This window comes from Scyliorhinus torazame, chromosome 4 (genome assembly GCF_047496885.1).
Source record: "Scyliorhinus torazame isolate Kashiwa2021f chromosome 4, sScyTor2.1, whole genome shotgun sequence".
In the NCBI taxonomy this organism is placed as follows: Eukaryota; Metazoa; Chordata; class Chondrichthyes; order Carcharhiniformes; family Scyliorhinidae; genus Scyliorhinus; species Scyliorhinus torazame.
The window spans coordinates 166,969,989-166,990,591 of NC_092710.1; the positions used below are offsets into that span (position 1 = coordinate 166,969,989).

General features: G+C 50.1%; 1 protein-coding gene across 5 annotated transcripts in view; it reads right to left on the reverse strand.

Moving 5' to 3' along the window:
• The window catches only part of LOC140410584 (kelch-like protein 29), a 598,914-nt gene that overhangs the window by 213,775 nt on the left and 364,536 nt on the right, over positions 1-20,603 (reverse strand). For all 5 annotated transcript variants that reach the window (XM_072498865.1, XM_072498864.1, XM_072498863.1 and 2 more), the window contains one exon: positions 5,741-6,262. In XM_072498865.1, the coding sequence (XP_072354966.1) occupies positions 5,741-6,262 (522 nt within the window). The remainder of the gene's footprint in view (positions 1-5,740; positions 6,263-20,603) is intronic.

The following is a 20,603-nucleotide window of genomic DNA, read 5'->3' on the forward strand; positions in this document are numbered from 1 at the left end:
ATCCTGTCTGTATAAGCGACAAGGGCCTAATCGAATGGGCTGCCATTTATTTATTCTGTCCTCTGTCCCTGAAGACATGTGAAAAAGTCATGGAAAATTGGTCACATCAACCTCTGTACTTCCTCATGAACATGTGGTAATTGTTGTCCTGGTTGGGAGGCCAATCATTTCATTGAGTGTGTCCAAAAGCTTACCTTATATTATCATTAATTTGCTTTAAATTATAGAACATAGAACCGTACAGCACAGAACAGACCCTTCGGCCCTCGATGTTGTGCCAAGCATTGTCCGAAACCAAGATCAAGCGATCCCACTCCCTGTCATTCTGGTGTGCTCCATGTGCCTATCCAATAACTGCTTGAAAGTTCCTAATGTGTCCGACTCCACTATTACAGCAGGCAGTCCATTCCACACTCTGAGTAAAGAACCTACCTCGGACATCCCTCCTATATCTCCCACCCTGAACCTTATAGTTATGCCCCCTTGTAACAGCTACATCCACTCGAGGAAATAGTCTCTGAACGTCCATTCTATCTATCCCCCTCATCATCTTATAAACCTCTATTAAGTCACCTCTCATCCTCCTCCGCTTCAAAGAGAAAAGCCCTAGCACCCTCAACCTTTCCTCAAAACCTATCCTGCAAACCAGGCAGCATCCTGGTAAATCTCCTTTGCACCCTTTCCAATGCTTCCACTTCCTTCCTATAGGGAGGTGACCAGAACTGCACACAATACTCCAAATGTGGTCTCACCAGGGTCATGTACAGTTGCAGCATAACCCTACGGCTCTTAAACTCAAGCCCCCATTAATAAATGCTAACGCACAATAGGCCTTCTTCACGGCTCTATCCACTTGAGTGGCAACCTTCAGAGATCTGTGGACATGAACCCCAAGATCTCGCTGTTCCTCCACATTCCTCAGAACCCTGCCGTTGACCCTGTAATCCCCATTCAAATTTTTTCTACCAAAATGAATCACCTCGCACTTATCAGGGTTAAACTCCATCTGTCATTTTTCAGCCCAGCTTTGCATCCTATCAATGTCTCTTTGCAGCCTACAACAGCCCTCTACCTCATCCACTACTCCACCAATCTTGGTGTCATCTGCAAATTTACTGACCCACCCTTCAGCCCCCTCCTCCAAGTCATTGATAAAAATCACAAACAGCAGAGGACCCAGAACTGATCCCTGTGGTACATCGCTGGTAAGTGGTCTCCAGTCTGAAAATTTTCCATCCACCACCACCCTCTGTCTTCAATGTGATAGCCAGTTACTTATCCAATTGGCCAAATTTCCCTCTATCCCACAACTCCTTACTTTCTTCATAAGCCGACCATGGAGAACCTTATCAAACGCCTTACAAAAATCCATGTATACGACATCAACTGCTCTATCTTCATCTACACACTTAGTTACTCCTAAAAGAATTCGATCAAATTTGTGAGGCAAGATTTACCCTTCACAAATCCGTGTTGACTATCCTGGATTAAGCTGCATCTTTCCAAATGGTCATAAATCCTATCCTTCAGGACCTTTTCCATTAACTTACCGACCACCGTAGTAAGACTAACCGGCCTATAATTACCAGGGTCATTCCTATTCCCTTTCTTGAACAGAGGAATAACATTCGCCACTCTCCAGTCCTCTGGCACTATTGCCGTGGACTGTGAGGACCCAAAGATCAAAGCCAAAGGCTCCGCAATCTCATCCCTTGCCTCCCAAAGAATCCTTGGATATATCCCATCTGGCCCAAGGGACTTGTCGACCCTAAGGTTTTTCAAAATTGCTAATACATTCTTCCTCAGACCATCTACCTCCTCCAGCCTACCTGCCTGTATCACACTCTCATCCTCAAAAATATGGCCCCTCTCCTTGGTGAACACTGAAGAAAAGTATTCATTCAACACCTCTCCTATTTCTTCTGACTCCATGCACAAGTTCCCACTACTGTCCTTGACCGGCCCTAACCTCACCCTGGTCATTCTTTTATTTCTCACATAAGAGTAAAAGCCTTGGGGTTTTCCTTGATCCGACCCGCCAAGGACTTCTCATGTCCCCTCCTAGCTCTCCTAAGCCCTTTTGTTTTAGCTCATTCCTTGCTACCTTGTAACCCTCAAGCGACCCAACTGAACCTTGTTTTCTCATCCTTACATACGCTTTCTTTTTCCTTTTGACAAAACATTCAACCTCTTTTGTGAACCATGGTTCCCTCACATGGCCATTTCCTCCCTGCCTGACAGGGACATACCTATCTACGACACGCAGTATTTGTTCCTTGAACAAGCTCCACTTTTCATTTGTGCCTTTCCCTGACAATTTCTGTTCCCATCTTATACTCCCTAATTCTTGTCTAATCGCATCAAAATTACCCCTCCCCCAATTGTAAACCTTGCCCTGGCGTGAGGCCCTATTCCTCTCCATTGCAATAGTGAAAGACATCGAATTGTGGTCACTATCTCCAAAGTGCTCTCCCAAAAACAAATCTAACACTTTGCCCGGTTCATTACCCAGTACCAAATCCAAGGTGGCCCCCCCCCTCGTCGGCCTATCCACATATTGTGTCAGGAAACCCTCCTGCACATACTGTACAAAAACTGCCCCATCCGAACTGTTCGACCTATAGTGGTTCCAATCAATATTTGGAAAGTTAAAGAAACCCATGCCAACTACCCTGAGACCTCCACACCTTATTTATTTTTGTGATATTCAGATAAATTCTTGAGGCACAGGCCAAACTATTTTACATTTATAATTTCTAAAATCAAACAAGATGCACGATAGTCAGCAGTGAGATCAGTCTCTATGAACAATGGTTTCCCCTTTGTGTCTCGCACTTCATTTCACTCAAATTCAATAGCTCTCACAAATCCTCACATGTGGTGACTTCAACAGACATGGCTTTTTTTTGACATTCCGTGTCCCACGTTATACAACTATCTACGATTGCTTACTTCACTAGAAATGAATATTTTAACTGTAAAAGTACCAAACCCTTTTTATACTATTGTGATACTTTTCTGCAAAGCTGCATAAATAAGACTTTTATTGGCATTGTCGTAGTTAAGATTGCACCAGTAAATGACATACAGGCTACAAATTACACTATGCACATAATGAACACTGAATGAGTTTCCTTATTTTTTTTTGAAAAATATTTTATTGAGGCATTTATATATTTACACATCAAACACAATCACAAAACTAGCCAACAGGGCTGCAAATAACCAACTCAATAAAATACCTAACACCCCACCATAATGCGCTTCCTTATAAAGTAAATTTACTTGATTTAAAACCAATAGGTTAATAACTTAGTAAATAATAGCAGAAGAATGTCACTCAAATGCATTGGACATCTATCGTATGTTAATATCAGAACAGTAACGATTAGATTTATGGCTTTGCTTCACCTAAGGAAAGAAAATGCTTTAAAAACATAAAACTGCTAAAAGTATAATGGTTTTCCTATTCTCTTTTTTTCCTCTCCACCTCTCCACACGCCGATGTATCAAGAAGGAGTTCTTGTTTATATTATCTAAGTATAAGTCCACAACTATTTGTGTGATAATCTAATCACTGCCTAACTGAACTGCAGCTATTACACAAACTTAGACAAATCGCCCATCAATCCTTCCATTGGCTCCCAGAACCCAAAAATTCGAATGTAATGTCTCATCAGGAGCTTAAAATCATTACCATTTCCTTCCATTGGCAGCATTCTCCCCTACCCGACGGGACGGGGGGTCCTGGCGGGATGGAGTGGCGCGAACCACTCCTGCGTCGGCCTGCCCCAAAGGTGCGGGGGCTAGGCTTGCCCCGGAGTGGTTTGTGCCCCGCCGGCCGACGGGAAAGGGGCTTGGCACTTGGCGGACTGGTACAGCCTCCGGTGCAGAATGATAGAGTGTCCCCACGGCACAGGCCCGCCCACGGATTGGTGGGCCCCGATCGCAGGCCAGGTCACCGTGGGGGCATCTCCCGGGGCGAGATCCCCCCACGCCCCCCCAAGAACCCCGGAGCCCGCCCGCGCCGCCAGGTCCTGCCGGTAAGGGACCTACTCCAATTTACGCTGGCGGGACTGGCAAAAGATGAGCAGGACTTCGGCCCATCGTGGGCCAGAGAGCTTGGGCAGCGCCGGCGCCCATTGAGTCGCGCCAGACTCCGCCATTCTCCGAGGCGGGCGGCGCGACTCACGCCGGGCTGATTTTTTTTGGGGGGCGGAGAATTAAGAGGACGGCGGGGGCGGGATTCACGCCGACCCCCGGCGATTCTCCGACCTGGCGGGGGGTCGGAGAATCCCACCCCATATCTCTGTAAACTCATCAAGGCCTACAACCACTCAAACCCCTTTCAAACACTTCATTTCTCTAAATCTAACCTTATGTGCATCCATTTCTCTCTTTACCCTACTGCTTGTGGTTATGTCTTCAGCTGCCAAGACGCCATGCACCAAACTTACCTGCCTAAAACCCTGCATCCTCCTTCCATCTCCCTTTATGCCCCGCAGTAAAGCTATAGCTAAGATTTGTTTGCCCAACATTTATTTCTGTAGTACAGTTGGACATTTTGTTTTATTAGCAGTGCTGTATATATGCAAATTAACTCTGATTTTTAATCCCATAAATGATTGAGAATGACAAAATAACAAATTTTCTATTGGACAGATGGAGGAAACGCTGCCAACCAATTCAGCTCAAAAGTATGATATATATATATATAACGATGGATTAACAGTTAGAAATGTGTAAATAGGTCCTTTCAGGCCACAATTACTTTAAATCAAGCTTTTGTCGCACTATGTATGAAACTCTTAGTACAAGTTGAATAAGAGCGTCCAGGAATATTTTAAACAGTTGCGGCAAAAGTCAAACATTTTTCAGCAGTAACTGGAGTTGCTGAAAACGCACAGTATTTTAAGAAACTTTAAGAGTAAGATAAGCTGATGTTTCACACTTGAAGAAAATCATCTTTCTGTTTGATTGACTGCCTGCAGACCCTCCACATTTTGTTTTTAATTCAGAATTCCACCATTCTTTCTATTTATGCATAGTGATTTTTTATTTCATTTTTTATTCAGCAGATACATTCCTTTCACCTTTGACTCCTTCTTTATGAATATACAAAGACTTACACTGAAGATTCATAATTTAGTGCAGGAGGATTTTTGCTCTATTGAAGGCTTGCTGCTTCAGATTCAATTCCTTGACGAACACTTGACCTTACTGCAAATTATAAAGTACTCAACAGCGTTCCATGCAGCCAATTAAGTTCTATTTTTAAATAAGCAGTGAATAGTGTAATAGATAAGCACTTGTAGGTCATTGATGCTATTCGGGAATTTCAGTTACACAACTTAGGATGATTAAGGATAATAAACTGTGCAGCCACAAAGGCAATTGATTAAAAATAGCAAAATATCACCATTGTCCTTCCTGGGTAATAAGACCTGGTATTTCACAATTATCTCACATACCTGCTGAATAATTTGATTAATATGGGAAGGAATGATTATATGTAGGAGACATTTATTAAGGCTGTTCTTGAAACATTGCTTTAAAAAAATAATAGAATCCCCTCAAAAATGGTTTAAGAATCACCTGTACAGAGAGTTGCGTAAAACCCAATGTCTCACTATCAACTTCTTCTACAAGTCTGTAGACCATGATGTACCAAGTCAAAAAAGACATTAACGAAGCATAGACAGATACTGAAATGGATAATAAAGTATCTAAATGGACCTACCTTTCGGATGCCAAGGATCCATAAACTCGTACTTTCCCATCCCAACAGTTCGTAACATCTGCAAACCATTCCTGTTGTCTTCAATTTGTGGTGGATTTAAAGGAAGGTGGGAAACAACCTGCTCATTGACTCCTTGAGCATTACTAGGAAGAGCAGCTGAGGGCACAGCAGATGGATGCAGAATGGGACAACTCATGTGACCATTCCCTACTGTGCTAGGGGCAGGCTGAGTCACCTGACCCACCCCAGTGAGAGGGGACATGGTAATTGGCTGACTAGTTGTGTACAAAGGTTGACTCTGCAGATTGACAACCATGTTGGTTATAGGCTGTGAAGGATGTTGTACTTGATAATGTGCTGTCATAAGTGGAAGTTGAGGGGGAACTGGAGGTGGCATTGTGGGTGTAACTCCGATCACTGGACCTTGAACATTAAATGCTGGTGGCTGAGCCATCCCATACGTGGAAGGTATTAGGGCAGGCTGGCCGACAGCTACAACTGAAGGGACCCATGATGGCGGACCTGAAATTTAAACAAAACAAGAATTAATAATTTCCCTCTCTACAAAGTTCACACAATTCTATGATCAAACCCGTTGACTGGAATATATATGCCTGCTCAACAATCTTCAAACACATTATCTGATGTTTTAAAAGCTCATGAAATTTTTTAATTTCATTTTTTTTCTGTTAAAAGCTTATCATTTATTGGACTCTTTCTCAGAACCTATAATAAGATGGAAAGAGTCAGACAGAGAGACTGTGTGAGTGTCTGCATGTGTATGTGTCTGTGTGTATATGTGTATGTGTGTGTGTTCATTTTTACGGGGGGACGGGGGGGGGGGGGGGGGACGGGGGGGGGGGGGGGGGGACAGGAATTGTTAGAGAGTACGGGATAAGGTGTAGATGACATGATGAGTGGGTGTGGCTATTAAATACCCTCATCCCATGACGGTCATAGTTTGATAGATCTGTACCTATAGATCTATGTTAAAAATATGAATGTTAAATAGAGAATGTTGTATACAGTCAATACTATGCCATTTTCCATAGAGCAACCAGTACATGGAGATCAAGTAGTCATGTGACAAAGTGATGACACGGCTACAAAAGAGGACACCTGTCGGGAGCACGGGAGTGATCCTCATGAGCGTGGGCAGAATACAAACACTTTGTTGTTCGTGTTATGGGAATTAGAGCCATATACAGCACTAGGCGGACCTTGCCGCTTACGGTGGACAAACCATCCGCACCGAAGATGTTGCCACTTTGCACTGCACTCAGGGCAATTTCAAGTTTCATATTGTTGACCAGAATGTAAAGCCACTATTAAGTCTTTGGGGCAGAATTACATTGGGGCTCATTCCACTTGGCCCAGAAGGAAGTGCTCTCTACCACCAGGCCCTAGACATACAAAACCTCTATAACTGTGACATCATTGGCAAGCTACAGTTATATATCAAATAAGACGATGGGCACGATTTAACGGAACGATTTCGAAGTATCGTTTTGGGCACGATTAGCGGGGTGTTTCTCGACGGCTGCATTGGCGAGATAACAGCCCGTAATTAACGGCACTTACTGTCAAAAAGGAGCCCCCATAAGCTTCTCGCCATTTACTGGCTGTCTCGCTGTCTAATTCGCCAGACTCAGCATCTGGCCGTGAAAAAGACAGAGCTGCTTATAAAACGCTTCCTCACCACTCACTCCCAGTCAACACACAAGCATGGAAGCGCACAGACCTGCGCCTCACTTTGGGATGCTAATCATGACAGGCTTCTCGATGCTGTGAATGAGAAACGGGGCATCCTGTTCTCCCGGGAGGATTGGAGGGCCAGCAGCAGGGTCACCAATGCCGCCTGAGAGGCAGTGGCAGTGGCTGTCAGTGCGGGCAACATCACCAGAAGAACCAGTGTCCAATGTCGGAAGAAGAGCAACGACCTCCACCGAGCTGCAAGGGTAAGTTACCACCTCTCTCCTGGCATCAGTTCCATCTGTCACCCCTCAAATCCCCAACCCCACAAATCACTGGCTGACACCTTGCATCCTCCCCACATCCAATCTTTGTGCTTGTTCCTCAGCACACGCTGGCACCCACCAGCACATCCTCTTCATGTTCAGTTGAGGTGTCCACATATGTCATCTGCTACGGACCCCTCCCGATCCATCAAACGTGCGGCCCACAAAGACCTCTCTTTGTCCCCGCAGGAAAAGAAAAGAGGGAAAGTGGGGGGGGGGGGGGGGGGGGGAATACCAGAGATCCCAGTCCTATGAGGAATGGACTCTGGAGATCACAGGATTTACTGAGGAGAGAGCGGACACTGACAGTGAGGTTGGCCTGTGCCGCAGAGGTGAGAATCCACTACCTCTTCACGAAGATAACCTGACTCAAGTAGTCGTTTATGTCAGACAAAACGATCCTTCGCTCTCGGTGACCACATGTCCATTGTCTCGCAAGGTCTCCACCTAATGGGGTTGAGCCATCCGGAGTCGTTTGCCCTGCCACACAAGAGACCACCTCAGAGGAGAGTTCCAAGAAGTCCACCATCAAGGTGTCACAACTATCACCCCAGCTCCACCAGTGCAGATAGACACACCTCGATGGGAGACATTAGTGGACAGGCTTCTGGGGTACAATCTGGTGAGCACTACATAGTTGCTGATGCACAACAGGTTGATGCAGGAACATCCAAGGGAGTCAGCAGTTGGAGGTCTGCTGGATCACAGGATTCTGCTGAGTCCCAGTCAAATTATGGTCACCTTAGAGCTGATGCAGACGCTGGGACACAGCCGTGAGATTCAGGAGGGAATGTCCTCGACATTCCAGCGAGTGCATAGCTGATTGGGGCAGCCCCAAAGGCTACGGGCATACGGATGGCATTGGCAACGTGTGGCACGAAGGCCAACACTGCTAGGCTGGTGACAGCAGTGGAAAGCCTGCAGCACAACGTCTGCATCTTGAGTAGTGGTGCCCAATGTGTGATTCAGTCTGTGACAACCATGGCTGAAGGCCTTGACATCATGCCCCAGTCACCGAGGGACAAGCCCCTTAGGCAGGTGGACAGTGCTGAGGCGCAGCAAAGCATGTTCCAGTCGCTGAGGGATGTGTCCCAGGCACAGGTGGACATTTCCGGGGCACTGCAGAGCATGGCCCAGTCATTGAGGAGCATTGCGGAGGGCATCAACACAAGACAACAGGGAGGCGTAGGAACTGGTAGAGCCAAATGACGCAGAGACCACCAGAGCTCACTGCATCTGCCACTCCATCCCATGTAGACCCCAAGGGCGCTACAGGCACCATTAGCGAGGTGGAAGTGCTGGATGGCCAACTCAAGGCCTGCCACCAAGGAGATGATGACGGTCTTGAGTTCTTCCAATTCCACCCACCCGACACCAGCGCAGCTCAAGGGCAGCGGGCAGAATAGCCTGGCACAGCGAAGCCACACGTGTAGGCCGGGACCCTCAGCTCCAGGCCCTTTAGAGGATGTCTGCTAAGGACATCAAAGGTCACAGAGCGTGGAATGCAACAGGCTGCCTCCACTTCTGATGTGCGTCCTGAGGACAGACCTAGACTTAGCACTGGACCATGTAAGATTCAGAAGATTGAGGAGAAGATTCAGAAGATTGAGGAGGACAGAGAGGGCACTGGGGGCGGGGTCACTATGTGTTGCGAGGGGAAATGGAAATGGCCAATGTTCACTATTAAAACATGTAAAATCTCATTTTTGTGAAGCCTCTGTCACGTTAATCTTCGCAGCAGGCCTGCCTGCACCCCCACCCCCTGTTTACCTCCCACTCCCCCTATCCCCTGCCCCCGGGAACAGATGTCCAAGGTCATTTGCCGCTGATGCAAACCCCGTTCAGAGGATGGGTGTGAGTGTGTTGTGAGCGGAAAGACAGGAGTCAGAATTTGGCATTAATTGTGGAGCACCAGAGCTTTTTTAAATGAAATTTTGAGTATCCAATTAATTTTTTCCAATTAAGGGGCAATTTAGCGCAACCAATCCACCTACCCTGCACATCTTTGGGTTGTGGGAGCGAAACCCATGCAGACACCGGGAGAATGCGCAAACGTATAGTGACCTAGGGCCGGAGTCGAACCTGTGACCTCGGCGTCTTGAGGCAGCAGTGCTAACCACTGTGCCACCGTGCTGCTCGTGGAGCACCAGTGCTAACCTCACAGCGCATGATCATCACTCTCCTGCCTTGTATAGTGACCTAATGATATTGCCGACACAGTCCCATCACCCTGTCGTGATGTTACACACAACCTGGGAGGGCAGCACGGTAGCCTTGTGGATCGCACAATTGCTTCACAGCTCCAGGGTCCCAGGTTCGATTCCAGCTTGGGTCACTGTCTGTGCGGAGTCTGCACATCCTCACCGTGTGTGCGTGAGTTTCCTCCGGGTGCTCCGGTTTCCTCCCACAGTCCAAAGATGTGCAGGTTAGGTGGATTGGCCATGATAAATTGCCCTTAGTGTCCAAAATTGCCCTTAGTGTTGGGTGGGGTTACTGGGTTATGGGGATAGGGTGGCGGTGTTGACCTTGGGTAGGGTGCTCTTTCCAAGAGCCGGTGCAGACTCGATGGGCCGAATGGCCTCCTTCTGCACTGTAAATTCTATGATTCTATGGAACAGGAGAGTCGGTGGAGGGGGAAGGAGGAGAATTTTGGGGGAAGGAGGGTGAGAGAGGGGGCGAACTGACGGACAAAGCCTTGTCTATGAGAATTGGGTGAGGATGAAGGCCTCCCTGGTCCTCCGGGCATGCGAGACACATGCCACTGCCTGTCCTCCATCCTCCAGCTCTGCCTGTGACTCCTCCCCAGGGTCGTCCACCATCTCCTCCTGGCCCACCTCCTCCTCCTCAGAAGAGGCCGCATGACCCTCATCCTCCAGCATGTCACCCCACTGCTGTGCCAGGTTGTGGATGGCGCAGAAGACCACCACAAAGCACGATATCCTTTGGGGATGTACTGCAGTGCACCACCAGAACGGTCCAGGCAGTCCGATGTATCACTCAATGACAGCACTGGTGGCAACATGGGTCTCTTTCTATAGGGTCGCCCCCTCGATCTCCGGCCTCTACACAGGCGTCATCAGCCAGGACCTCTGTGGCTAACTCTTATCTCCGAAAAGCCAACCCGTCATCCTGGGGTCGTCCTCGAAGACGCTTGGATCTCTGAGTGACCCAGGATGTAACTGTCATGCACGCTCCCTGGGACACGTGCACACACGAGCATCATCTGGAGGTGGTGGACACACATGAGTTGAATATTCAAGGAGTGGAACCCCTTCCTGTTAATGAAGGGCACTCCCTGATGTGCAGAAGGTGACATGAGTGACATCAATTACTTCCTGGACCAGAGCAGCGGCAAGGGAAATTCTGCAGGTGAGGGATAGGGCAGGGAAGTTGGTGGTGGCTCCGGATCTGATTAACAAGGTTTTTGAGGAATTATTTGAGAGGTTGTACAGGTCAGAGCCACCTGGGGGAGACCGTGAGAGGCAGGAATTTCTAGATGGGTTGGAGTAGCCGAGGCTAGGGGAGGGGGACAGGGCTACATTAGAAGGAGCGATAGTGGAGCAGGAGATAAAGGATGCGATTGGGAGGATGCAGTCGGGGAAGGTGGCAGGGCCGGATGGGTTTCTGGTGGAATATTATAAAAAATTCAAGGATAAGCTGGCGCCCCTGATAGTGGGGTTGTTTGAAGAGGCATTAGGGAAGGGGGTATTGCCACAAACTCAGAGAGATTGAGGGAAGGATTACGTCATTCATATGGGGAGGGAAGGTGGCCAGAGTTAGAAAGGTACTGCTACAGAGGGGAAGGCAGGCAGGGGGGGTTTGTGTCTTCCGAACCTGAAGTATTATTACTGGGCGGCGAATGTGGAGAAGATGCAGAACTGGGTCAGAGGGGTTGATCCCCAGTGGGTCAGAATGGAGGAGAGTTTGTGCAGTGGGTCGGGATTGAAAGCACTAGCAACAGCGCCACTCCAGATATCCCCGGCGAAATACTCAGGAAGTCCGGTAATAATAGCTTCATTGAGAATTTGGAGGCAGTTTCGCCAACACTTCGGTTTGGGGGCAGGGTCAAGGGAAATGCCAATTCGGGGGAACCACAGATTTGAGCCAGGGAGGTGGGATGGAAATTTTCGGAAATGGGAGGAGAAGGGGATTAAGACACTGAAAGATTTGTTTCTTAGGGGTCGGTTTGCAGGATTGAAAGCGCTGGAAGCAAAGTATGGGCTGGAGCAGGGGGAAATGTTCTGATACATGCAGGTTCGAGGTTTTGCCAGAAAGGAGATACAGAACTTCCCGGAGGAGCCGGCCTCCACATTGCTGGAGGAGGTACTGACGACAGGGGGACTGGAGAAGGGGATAGTGTCAGCGGTTTACGGAGCTATTTTGGAAGAGGAGAAGGCACCACTGGAAGGGATCAAAGCAAAGTGGGAGGGAGAGGACATGGAGGAGGGGTTCTGGTGTGAGGTACTCCAGAGAGTGAATGCCTCCACCTCGTGCGCGAGGTTGGGGCTGATACAGCTGAAGGTGGTATACAGAGCACCTCACGAGGGCGAGGATGAGCCGATTCTTTGAAGGAGTAGAAGATGTGTGTGAATGTTGCGGGGAGGGGGCCCCGCTAATCACGTTCATATGTTTTGGTCCTGTCCAAAGCTAGAGGATTACTGGAAGGAGGTTTTTAGGGTAATTTCTAAAGTGGTGCACGTGAAACTGGACCCGAGGCCCCGGGTGGCCATATTCGGGGTGTCGGACCAGCCAGGGTTGGAAATGGGTGCGGAGGCAGGTGTTGTAGCCTTCGCCTCGTTGATCGCCCGAAGGCGGAACCTGATGGGTTTGAGAGCAACTTCTCCACCCTGTGTCCTGGCGTGGCGGGGGATCTGTTGGAATGCTTGACTCTTGAGAAGGTTAGGTTTGAACTGAGGGGAATGACAGAGGGGTTCTACAATTCATGGGCATTATTCATCATGCACTTATAAGAACTGGATAACATTGCACATTAGTAGTGGGGGGGTGGGTGGGAGGCCTGGGGGGGGGGGGGGGGGGGGGTGCGGGGGAGAAGGTGTGTGTTGATGGTGACTATGGGTGATTCCTGATTCCTTTTTGTTATTTGTTTATGTGAACATGCATATGTTTGGGGTTTGGTGGGAGGATGGGATGGTTGTTATCGATATGGGGATTGACATATTTGTTCCTGATTATTGTTTATTGTTGGTGGGTGTAAATTTGGGAGAAAATGTGAAAAAGGAGAATAAAGAAATATTTTTAAAAAATTACTTCCTGGACCAGTGGCATCGTGGCGATGGTGGAGAACCCTGCAGTCTGGGTATTTTGGTCCAGCTCAAACTTGAAATAGTCTGATGCCTGGGCATCCGTCACCGCACTTGTGGGCTGTAGCTTGTGAAATGCCGCACAAGTCCCCACTTGAGCCCTGAAATGAACCTGTGGCATAAATTTGGCACGTCCACAATGACTCTTATCAAATTGTACATCCCATCTGGCTGCATCAGAGCCTGATACGGCAACAGCTCGGCCTAAGGTTGTAGGAAACGATAAAGTGTAGTGAACACAGCCTAGTCCAACACGTGAGCCTGCCTCCCACACATCAACTCCATCTACACCTCCCCTGCCTTGGGAAAGTGGGCAGCATAATCAAAGACCCCTCCCACCTGGACTATTCTCTCCTCCAACCTCTTCCATTGGGCAGAAGATGCAAAGGTTTGAGAACACACACAAACAGATACAAAAATAGCTTCCTCCCCGCTGTTGCCAGACTCCCGAATGGCCCTCTTAGGGTCTGAACTGACCTTACGGACTGAAATGATATTTCTATGCATCTTCTCTACAGTTGTAGCACTATATACCGTACACTTCACCCGCTGTCGATGTTTATGAATTTTCATTATGTATCCTCATGTAATTATCATATGTTCTATGTTTTTCTTGTATGGAGCGATCTGTCTGGACTGTCCGCAGAATAATATGTTTCACTGTACCTTGGTACACGTAAAAATAAATCTAATTCAAATCTAATCTAAAGTTCAGGGCTGCCGTGACCTGCACAGCTGCCGGGAGCTGGTGTCCTCCTCCTCAACAGGGTGCCGTGTTCGCAAGGACTTGACACAGGTGCCGCATTGTCTCTTTGTTTAGACGGAGTCTCCCGTGGCACTTACAGTCCATCACCTGTAGGGATTCTACCTCTTTGGAAGACCAACACCTTCTGTACACCTTGGGTGGCCACTGACATCCCCTTTGGGTGCCTCCTCAGCCAGATGGGTGGCCAGGTCACCGGTGTGCGGCGGTCTCCTGCACATGGGGTGCTGCCTCCAGCTTGCAATGACGCTGCTGCCTTCTCTGGCGTCTGGCTGCCTGGGCTTGCACCAGCACTATGAGGGCAGACGCTGCAGGACCGACATAATCAGCCATATTGTTATATCTGTATGGAACTGCAGAAGGTGGGAGACCGACAATCAGTTAGGGCTGCCACCCTGGGATCCTCAAATACCCCAAGCCTAACCCATGCATAATTGTCCCGCCTTTCTCAGAGTGATATCCTGCGAGCCAGTTGTGCTGCAGAACTTTGCTCTGCCTACCCACCCCCGGACACACCCCGGACCTTGACCCCTGATGTTCCCTTCCCTGATCCACAGACACCTTTTGGTAGCTAGTAGATCCCAGTGCTGACATCCAGCCTTTGTCGGTTTGATTGTTGGCTGCAGCCTCTATGGTGCTGATACTTCTAGAGTTCAGGCAAACTGTTCAGGCTTCAAGTTTTGATTGAAATGCGATGCAAAAATCATCATCTGAGACATGGCACACGAACCTCGAGAATCCACTTGAGAATATTTTGTTTATTAAATGGCCAGCAGTAACAAAGATTTGAAAATGAATTACGTAACATTCCACATATCAAACTATCCATTAAATAAGGAAATATCACTGTTCCATATTGGTATTAATACAAAGCTCCATCAACTCATTTTCACAAACACACGGTATCACCCCTCGCAGGTTCCTCAACAGAAACGGAGGATGTGGTAGTCACCACTGATGTATATATTGTATATATATATATATAGGATGTTGATATAGGTGCTTTACGGTAAGGCCCCTGTACTACAGGTACGGGGGTAGATCCCTGTCTGCTGGCTCCGCCCAGTAGGCGGAGTATAAATATGTGTGTTCCCAGTACAGCAGCCATTTCGTCAGCTGCTGTAGGAGGCCACACATCTCAGTGTAATAAAGCCTCGATTACATCCTACTCTCGTCTTTGTGTAATTGATCGTGCATCAATTTATTACACTGAGTTTTTCAGAAGATGGACCTCCGCATCATGCCTGATCGCCTGCAGCTGCATCCGCAAGCAGACAGCGCCAAAAAGGACTTTGAACATTGGCTAGCCTGTTTTGAAGCGTACATCGGGTCTGCGCCAGACGGAATTCCAGAAGCACAGAAGCTCCAGATCCTTAACACGCGACTGAGCTCCAACATCTTTGCACTTGTCCAGGACGCGCCGACCTACGCAGAGGCCATGGCGCTACTGAAGGAAAACTATGCTCAGCGGACAAACACACTCTACGCCAGGCACCTCCTCTCCACGCGGCGTCAAATTCCCGGTGAGTCGGTGGAAGATTTCTGGCGCGCCCTGCTCCCCCTAGTTAGAGACTGTGACTGTCAGGCCGTTTCGGTCATGGAACACTCGAATTTGCTAATGAGAGACTCATTTGTTACGGGCATAGGGTCTGACTACATCCGTCAGCGCCTCTTTGAGGGGGCCACGCTCGACCTCGCGGCGACCAAAAAACTAGCGCTTTCACTTACGGTCGCATCACGCAACATTCAGGCCATTGCCCCCGACCGCACGGCCTACCCCCCCTGTGCATCGTGGACTCCGCAGACGGCCGCCCCATCGTGGACCGCCCTCAGCCAATCCCACGCCTGTGCTGCGCGGCAGCCAACCAACCCGGGGGGGCCCAAATGCTACTTCTGTGGGTAGTCAAAACACCCCCAACAGAACTGCCCGGCGCGGAGCGCCCTCTGCAAGGCCTGCAGTGTGCCAGGCCCGCTCAATCGCCGCTATTGTCCCGGCACCCCCCACGTGCAGCCAGTGGGCGCAGCCATTTTCCCCTCCTAGGACCATGTGCGGCCTGTGGATGCCGCCATCTTGCCCGACTCGCAACATGTGCGGCCCGTGGGCGCCGCCATCTTGTTCCTCCCAGGACCAACGGGTGCCGCCATCTTTTACATAGATAGAATTTACAGTGCAGAAGGAGGCCATTCGGCCCATCGAGTCTGCACTGGCTCTTGGAAAGAGCACCCTACCCAAGTCCACACCTCCACCCCATCCCCATAACCCAGTAACCCCACCCAGCACTAAGGGCAATTTTGGACACTAAGGGCAATTTAGCATAGCCAATCCACCTAACCTGCACATCTTTGGACTGTGGGAGGAAACCGGAGCACCCGGAGGAAACCCACGCAGACACTGGGAGAACGTGCAAACTCCGCACAGACAGTGACCCAGCGGGGAATCGAACCTGGGACCCTGGAACTGTGAAGCAATTGTGCTAACCACCATGCTACCGTGCTGCCCATCTTGTTTCCCCCACAACACGCGCGGCCCGTGGGCGCCGCCATCTTACCCGACTCAGGACCCATGCCCGTCGGGCACCTCATCCGGCCGCTCATCACCTGCAACCGCCAACGACCAGCCGGCGTCTCGTCTTGGTCACGATTGACCAGTCTCGAGCACACAACCTCGCGACTGCTTCAACCAAAGTGAAGGTTAACGGGCACGAGATCTCCTGCCTGCTGGACTCAAGGAGCACTGAGAGCTTCATTCGCCCCGATACGGTAAGGCGCTGCTCCCTCGCGGTACACCCCGCTAACCAGAGAATCTCCCTGGCCTCCGGGTCCCACTGCATCGCCACTCTCACTGTCCAGGGCGTGGAGTTCAGCGGCTTCCGCCGCTACATCCTCCCCAACCTCTGCGCTGCTTTGCTACTTGGCCTGGACTTCCAGTGCAACCTCCAGAGCCTAACCCTGAAATTCGGCGGGCCCTTACCACCCCTTACTGTGTGCGGCCTCGCGACCCTTAAGGTCGACCCACCTTCCCTTTTTGCAAACCTAACACTGGATTGCAAACCCGTCGCCACCAGGAGCAGACGGTACAGCGCCCAGGACAGGACCTTCATCAGGTCTGAAGTCCAGCAGCTGCTTCGGGAAGGCATTATCGAGGCCAGCAACAGCCCCTGGAGAGCCCAAGTGGTAGTGGTCAAAACTGTGGAGAAAAACAGCATGGTCATTGACTACAGTCAGACCATCAATCGGTACACGCAGCTCGACGCGTACCCCCTCCCACGCATATCTGATATGGTCAATCAGATTGCACAGTACCAGGTCTTCTCGACAGTAGACCTGAAATCGGCCTACCACCAGCTCCCCATCCGCGAGGCGGACCGCCCATACACTGCGTTCGAGGCAGACGGCCGCCTTTACCACTTTCTTTGGGATCCCTTCAGCGTCACCAACGGGGTCTCGGTCTTCCAACGGAAGATGGGCCGAATGGTTGACCGGTACGGGCTGCGGGCCATTTTCCCGTACCTGGATAACATCACCATCTGCGGCCACGACCAGCAGGACCATGACACCAACCGTGCTAAATTTCTCCACACCGCCACTCTCCTCAACCTCACGTATAACAAGGAGACGTGAGTGTTCAGCACGAACAGCTTAGCCATCCTCGGCTACGTGGTCCAGAACGGAGTTCTGGGGCCCGACCCCGATCGCACGCGCCCCCTCATGGAACTCCTCCTCCCCCCACTGCCCCAAGGCCCTCAAACGTTGCCTGGGGTTCTTTTCGTATTACGCCCAGTGGGTCCCAAACTATGCGGACAAGGCCCGCCCACTCATCCACTCCACAGTTTTCCCCCTGACGGCCGAGGCTCACCAGGCCTTTAACCGTATCAAAGCCGACATCGCCAAGGCCGCGATTCACGCGGTCAACGAGACTCTCCCCTTCCAAGTCGAGAGCGATGCATCAGACGTCGCTCTGGCTGCCACCCTCAACCAGGCAGGCCCGTGGCATTCTTTTCCTGCACCCTCCATGCCTCCGAAATTCGGCACTCCTCCATCGAAAAAGAGGCCCAAGCCATCGTTGAAGCTGTGCGGCATTGGAGGCATTACCTGGCCGGCAGGAGATTCACCCTCCTCACTGACCAACGGTCGGTAGCCTTATGTTCAATAACACACAGCGGGACAAGATCAAAAGCGATAAAATCTTGACGTGGAGGATCGAGCTCTCCACCTACAATTACGAGATTTTGTATCGCCCCGGTAAGCTCAACGAGCCCCCCAATGCCCTATCCTGAGGTACATTTGCCAGCGCACAAGTGGACCGACTCCGGACCCTGCACGACAACCTCTGTCACCCAGGGGTCACACGTTTTTACCATTTCATCAAGGCCCGCAACCTGCCCTACTCCATCGAGGAAGTCAGGGCGATCACCAGAGACTGCCAGGTCTGCGCGGAGTGTAAACCGCACTTCTACCGGCCAGACCGTGCACGCCTGGTGAAGGCCTCCCGCCCCTTTGAATGCCTCAGCATGGACTTCAGAGGGCCTCTCCCCTCCACAGACTGCAACACATACATTCTCAGTGTGGTCGATGAATATTCCCGATTCCCCTTTGCCATCCCATGCCCCGACATGATGTCGGCCACCGTCATCAAAGCCCTCAACACCATCTTCACTCTGTTCAGCTTCCCCACCTACGTCCACAGCGACTGGGGATCCTCATTCATGAGCGATGAGCTGCGCCAGTAGCTGCTCAACAGGGGCACTGCCTCGCGCAGAACGACCAGCTACAACCCCAGGGGAAACAGGCAGGTGGAGATGGAGAATGGGACGGTCTGGAGGGCCGTCCAGCTGGCCTTACGGTCCAGAAATCTCCCGGCCTCCCGCTGGCAGGAGGTCCTCCCCAACGCACTTCACTCCATTCGGTCGCACCTGTGCCCCGCGACTAATGAAACCCCCCATGAACGTCTCTTTGCCTTCCCTAGGAAGTCCACCTCCGGCGTTTCGCTCCTGACATGGCTGGCAGCTCCAGGACCTGTTCTCCTCCGTAGACACGTTCAACTCCACAAGGCGGACCCGTTGGTTGAGAGGGTACAGCTACTTCACGCCAACCCGCAGTACGCGTACGTAATGTACCCCGACGGCCGCCAAGACACAGTCTCCCTCAGGGACCTGGCACCAGCTGGTTCAACCCCCCCCCCCCCCTCCCTGCCCCGGCGCCACCCTCCCCTCCCCCAGCGCACCCCACCGCAGCCCCCTCTCCGGGACAATCCGTCCTCCCCTTACTCACACCCAGGGATGAAGAGGATTTCGACACACTCCCCGAGTCACCGAAGACCAGGCCGCCGCAGGAGTCGCCACCAGTACTGCGGCGCTCTCAATGACAGATCAAGGCACCGGGCCGCCTGAATTTGTAATATTATCTGTACTTTTAAAACACAACTTTCTGTATATAGTTCTCCACCACCCCCGCCGGACTCATTTTTTTAACAGGGGGTGAATGTTGTAGTCACCACTGATGTATATATTGTATATATAGGATGTTGATATAGGTGCTTTACGGTAAGGCCCCTGTACCACAGGTACGGGGGTAGATCCCTGCCTCCTGGTTCCGCCCAGTAGGCGGAGTATAAATGTGTGCTCCCAGTACAGCAGCCATTTCGTCAGCTGCTGTAGGAGGCCACATATCTCAAGTGTAATAAAGCCTCGATTACATTCTACTTCGTCTTTGTGTAATTGATCGTGCATCAGAGGATAAACCTGAGAATGTGTTATCATGTTCAGAAGTTTGGCGTAGAGATGATCTGTCCATCAATGTGTTACTTGTTCCACGTATTGGTGCCATTCTCTGTCCAGGAGTCACAGCTCTTCAGGCCCTCCCACACAGCCAAATCTCACCAGAACCAAATCCTGGCATCCAGATATTCCAATCGCACTCAAGGTGCAGGTGAACATCCTTTACTTCCAGTGTGTTTAACCCACAGTGACGTGCCAGTTACATATAGCACTCACCATCCCAGCAACAAAGCATCAGCAATCTGCAAAAGCATTTTTTCAATGGTGTCATTAGGCGGCTCATTCAGATCCATGTCACGCATCAGGTCCTGCAGCGTCTTCTCGCTTCAAACCGGATTGTCTTCTGGACTCATACGACCCCTGAGCTTGGTGGTCCAGGCGACCAATGCATGTACGGAAAAGTGGTGTATGAACATCAGTGCGTGCATATCGGTGAGAGTGTGCATGCATAACGAGTATATGCAAGAATGACTGTGCGAGCATGCCTTTTGGAGTAGAAGTTTGTGAGAATAAGCAGCACGGGCCATCGGAAAAGGTCACACCAACAGGATGCACGGCGGAAGGAGAGGGAACACCCCACCAGCATTGGTGGCGTGTACCGAAGGATATGCATTGACCCAGTACATTTGAACAAAGCACTACGTCACCCTCTGAAGACAGTGGGTCAGGTGATAGCAGACATGCAAAATGCTATGGTTTTCAGCATTCTTTGTGCAAAATGCAGGTTCTGGCAGGTCGTGTTAGATGTTAAATAACCACTTTCATTTCTCCAGTGGGCAGATATTGTTTTCTTTGTATACCCTATAGGATTTCCACTGACAGCGTGGTCTTCCAGTGGTGCATAGAACAACTCTTTGCAGGCCACCCTTCAAAATTATCGATGACAATGACATCCTGGTTTGTGTTGTATTATGCAAAAACATGATGCACGTCTACGTCTCATCCTTGACAGAATCAGGAACGTACAGCTGAAGATTAATCCTA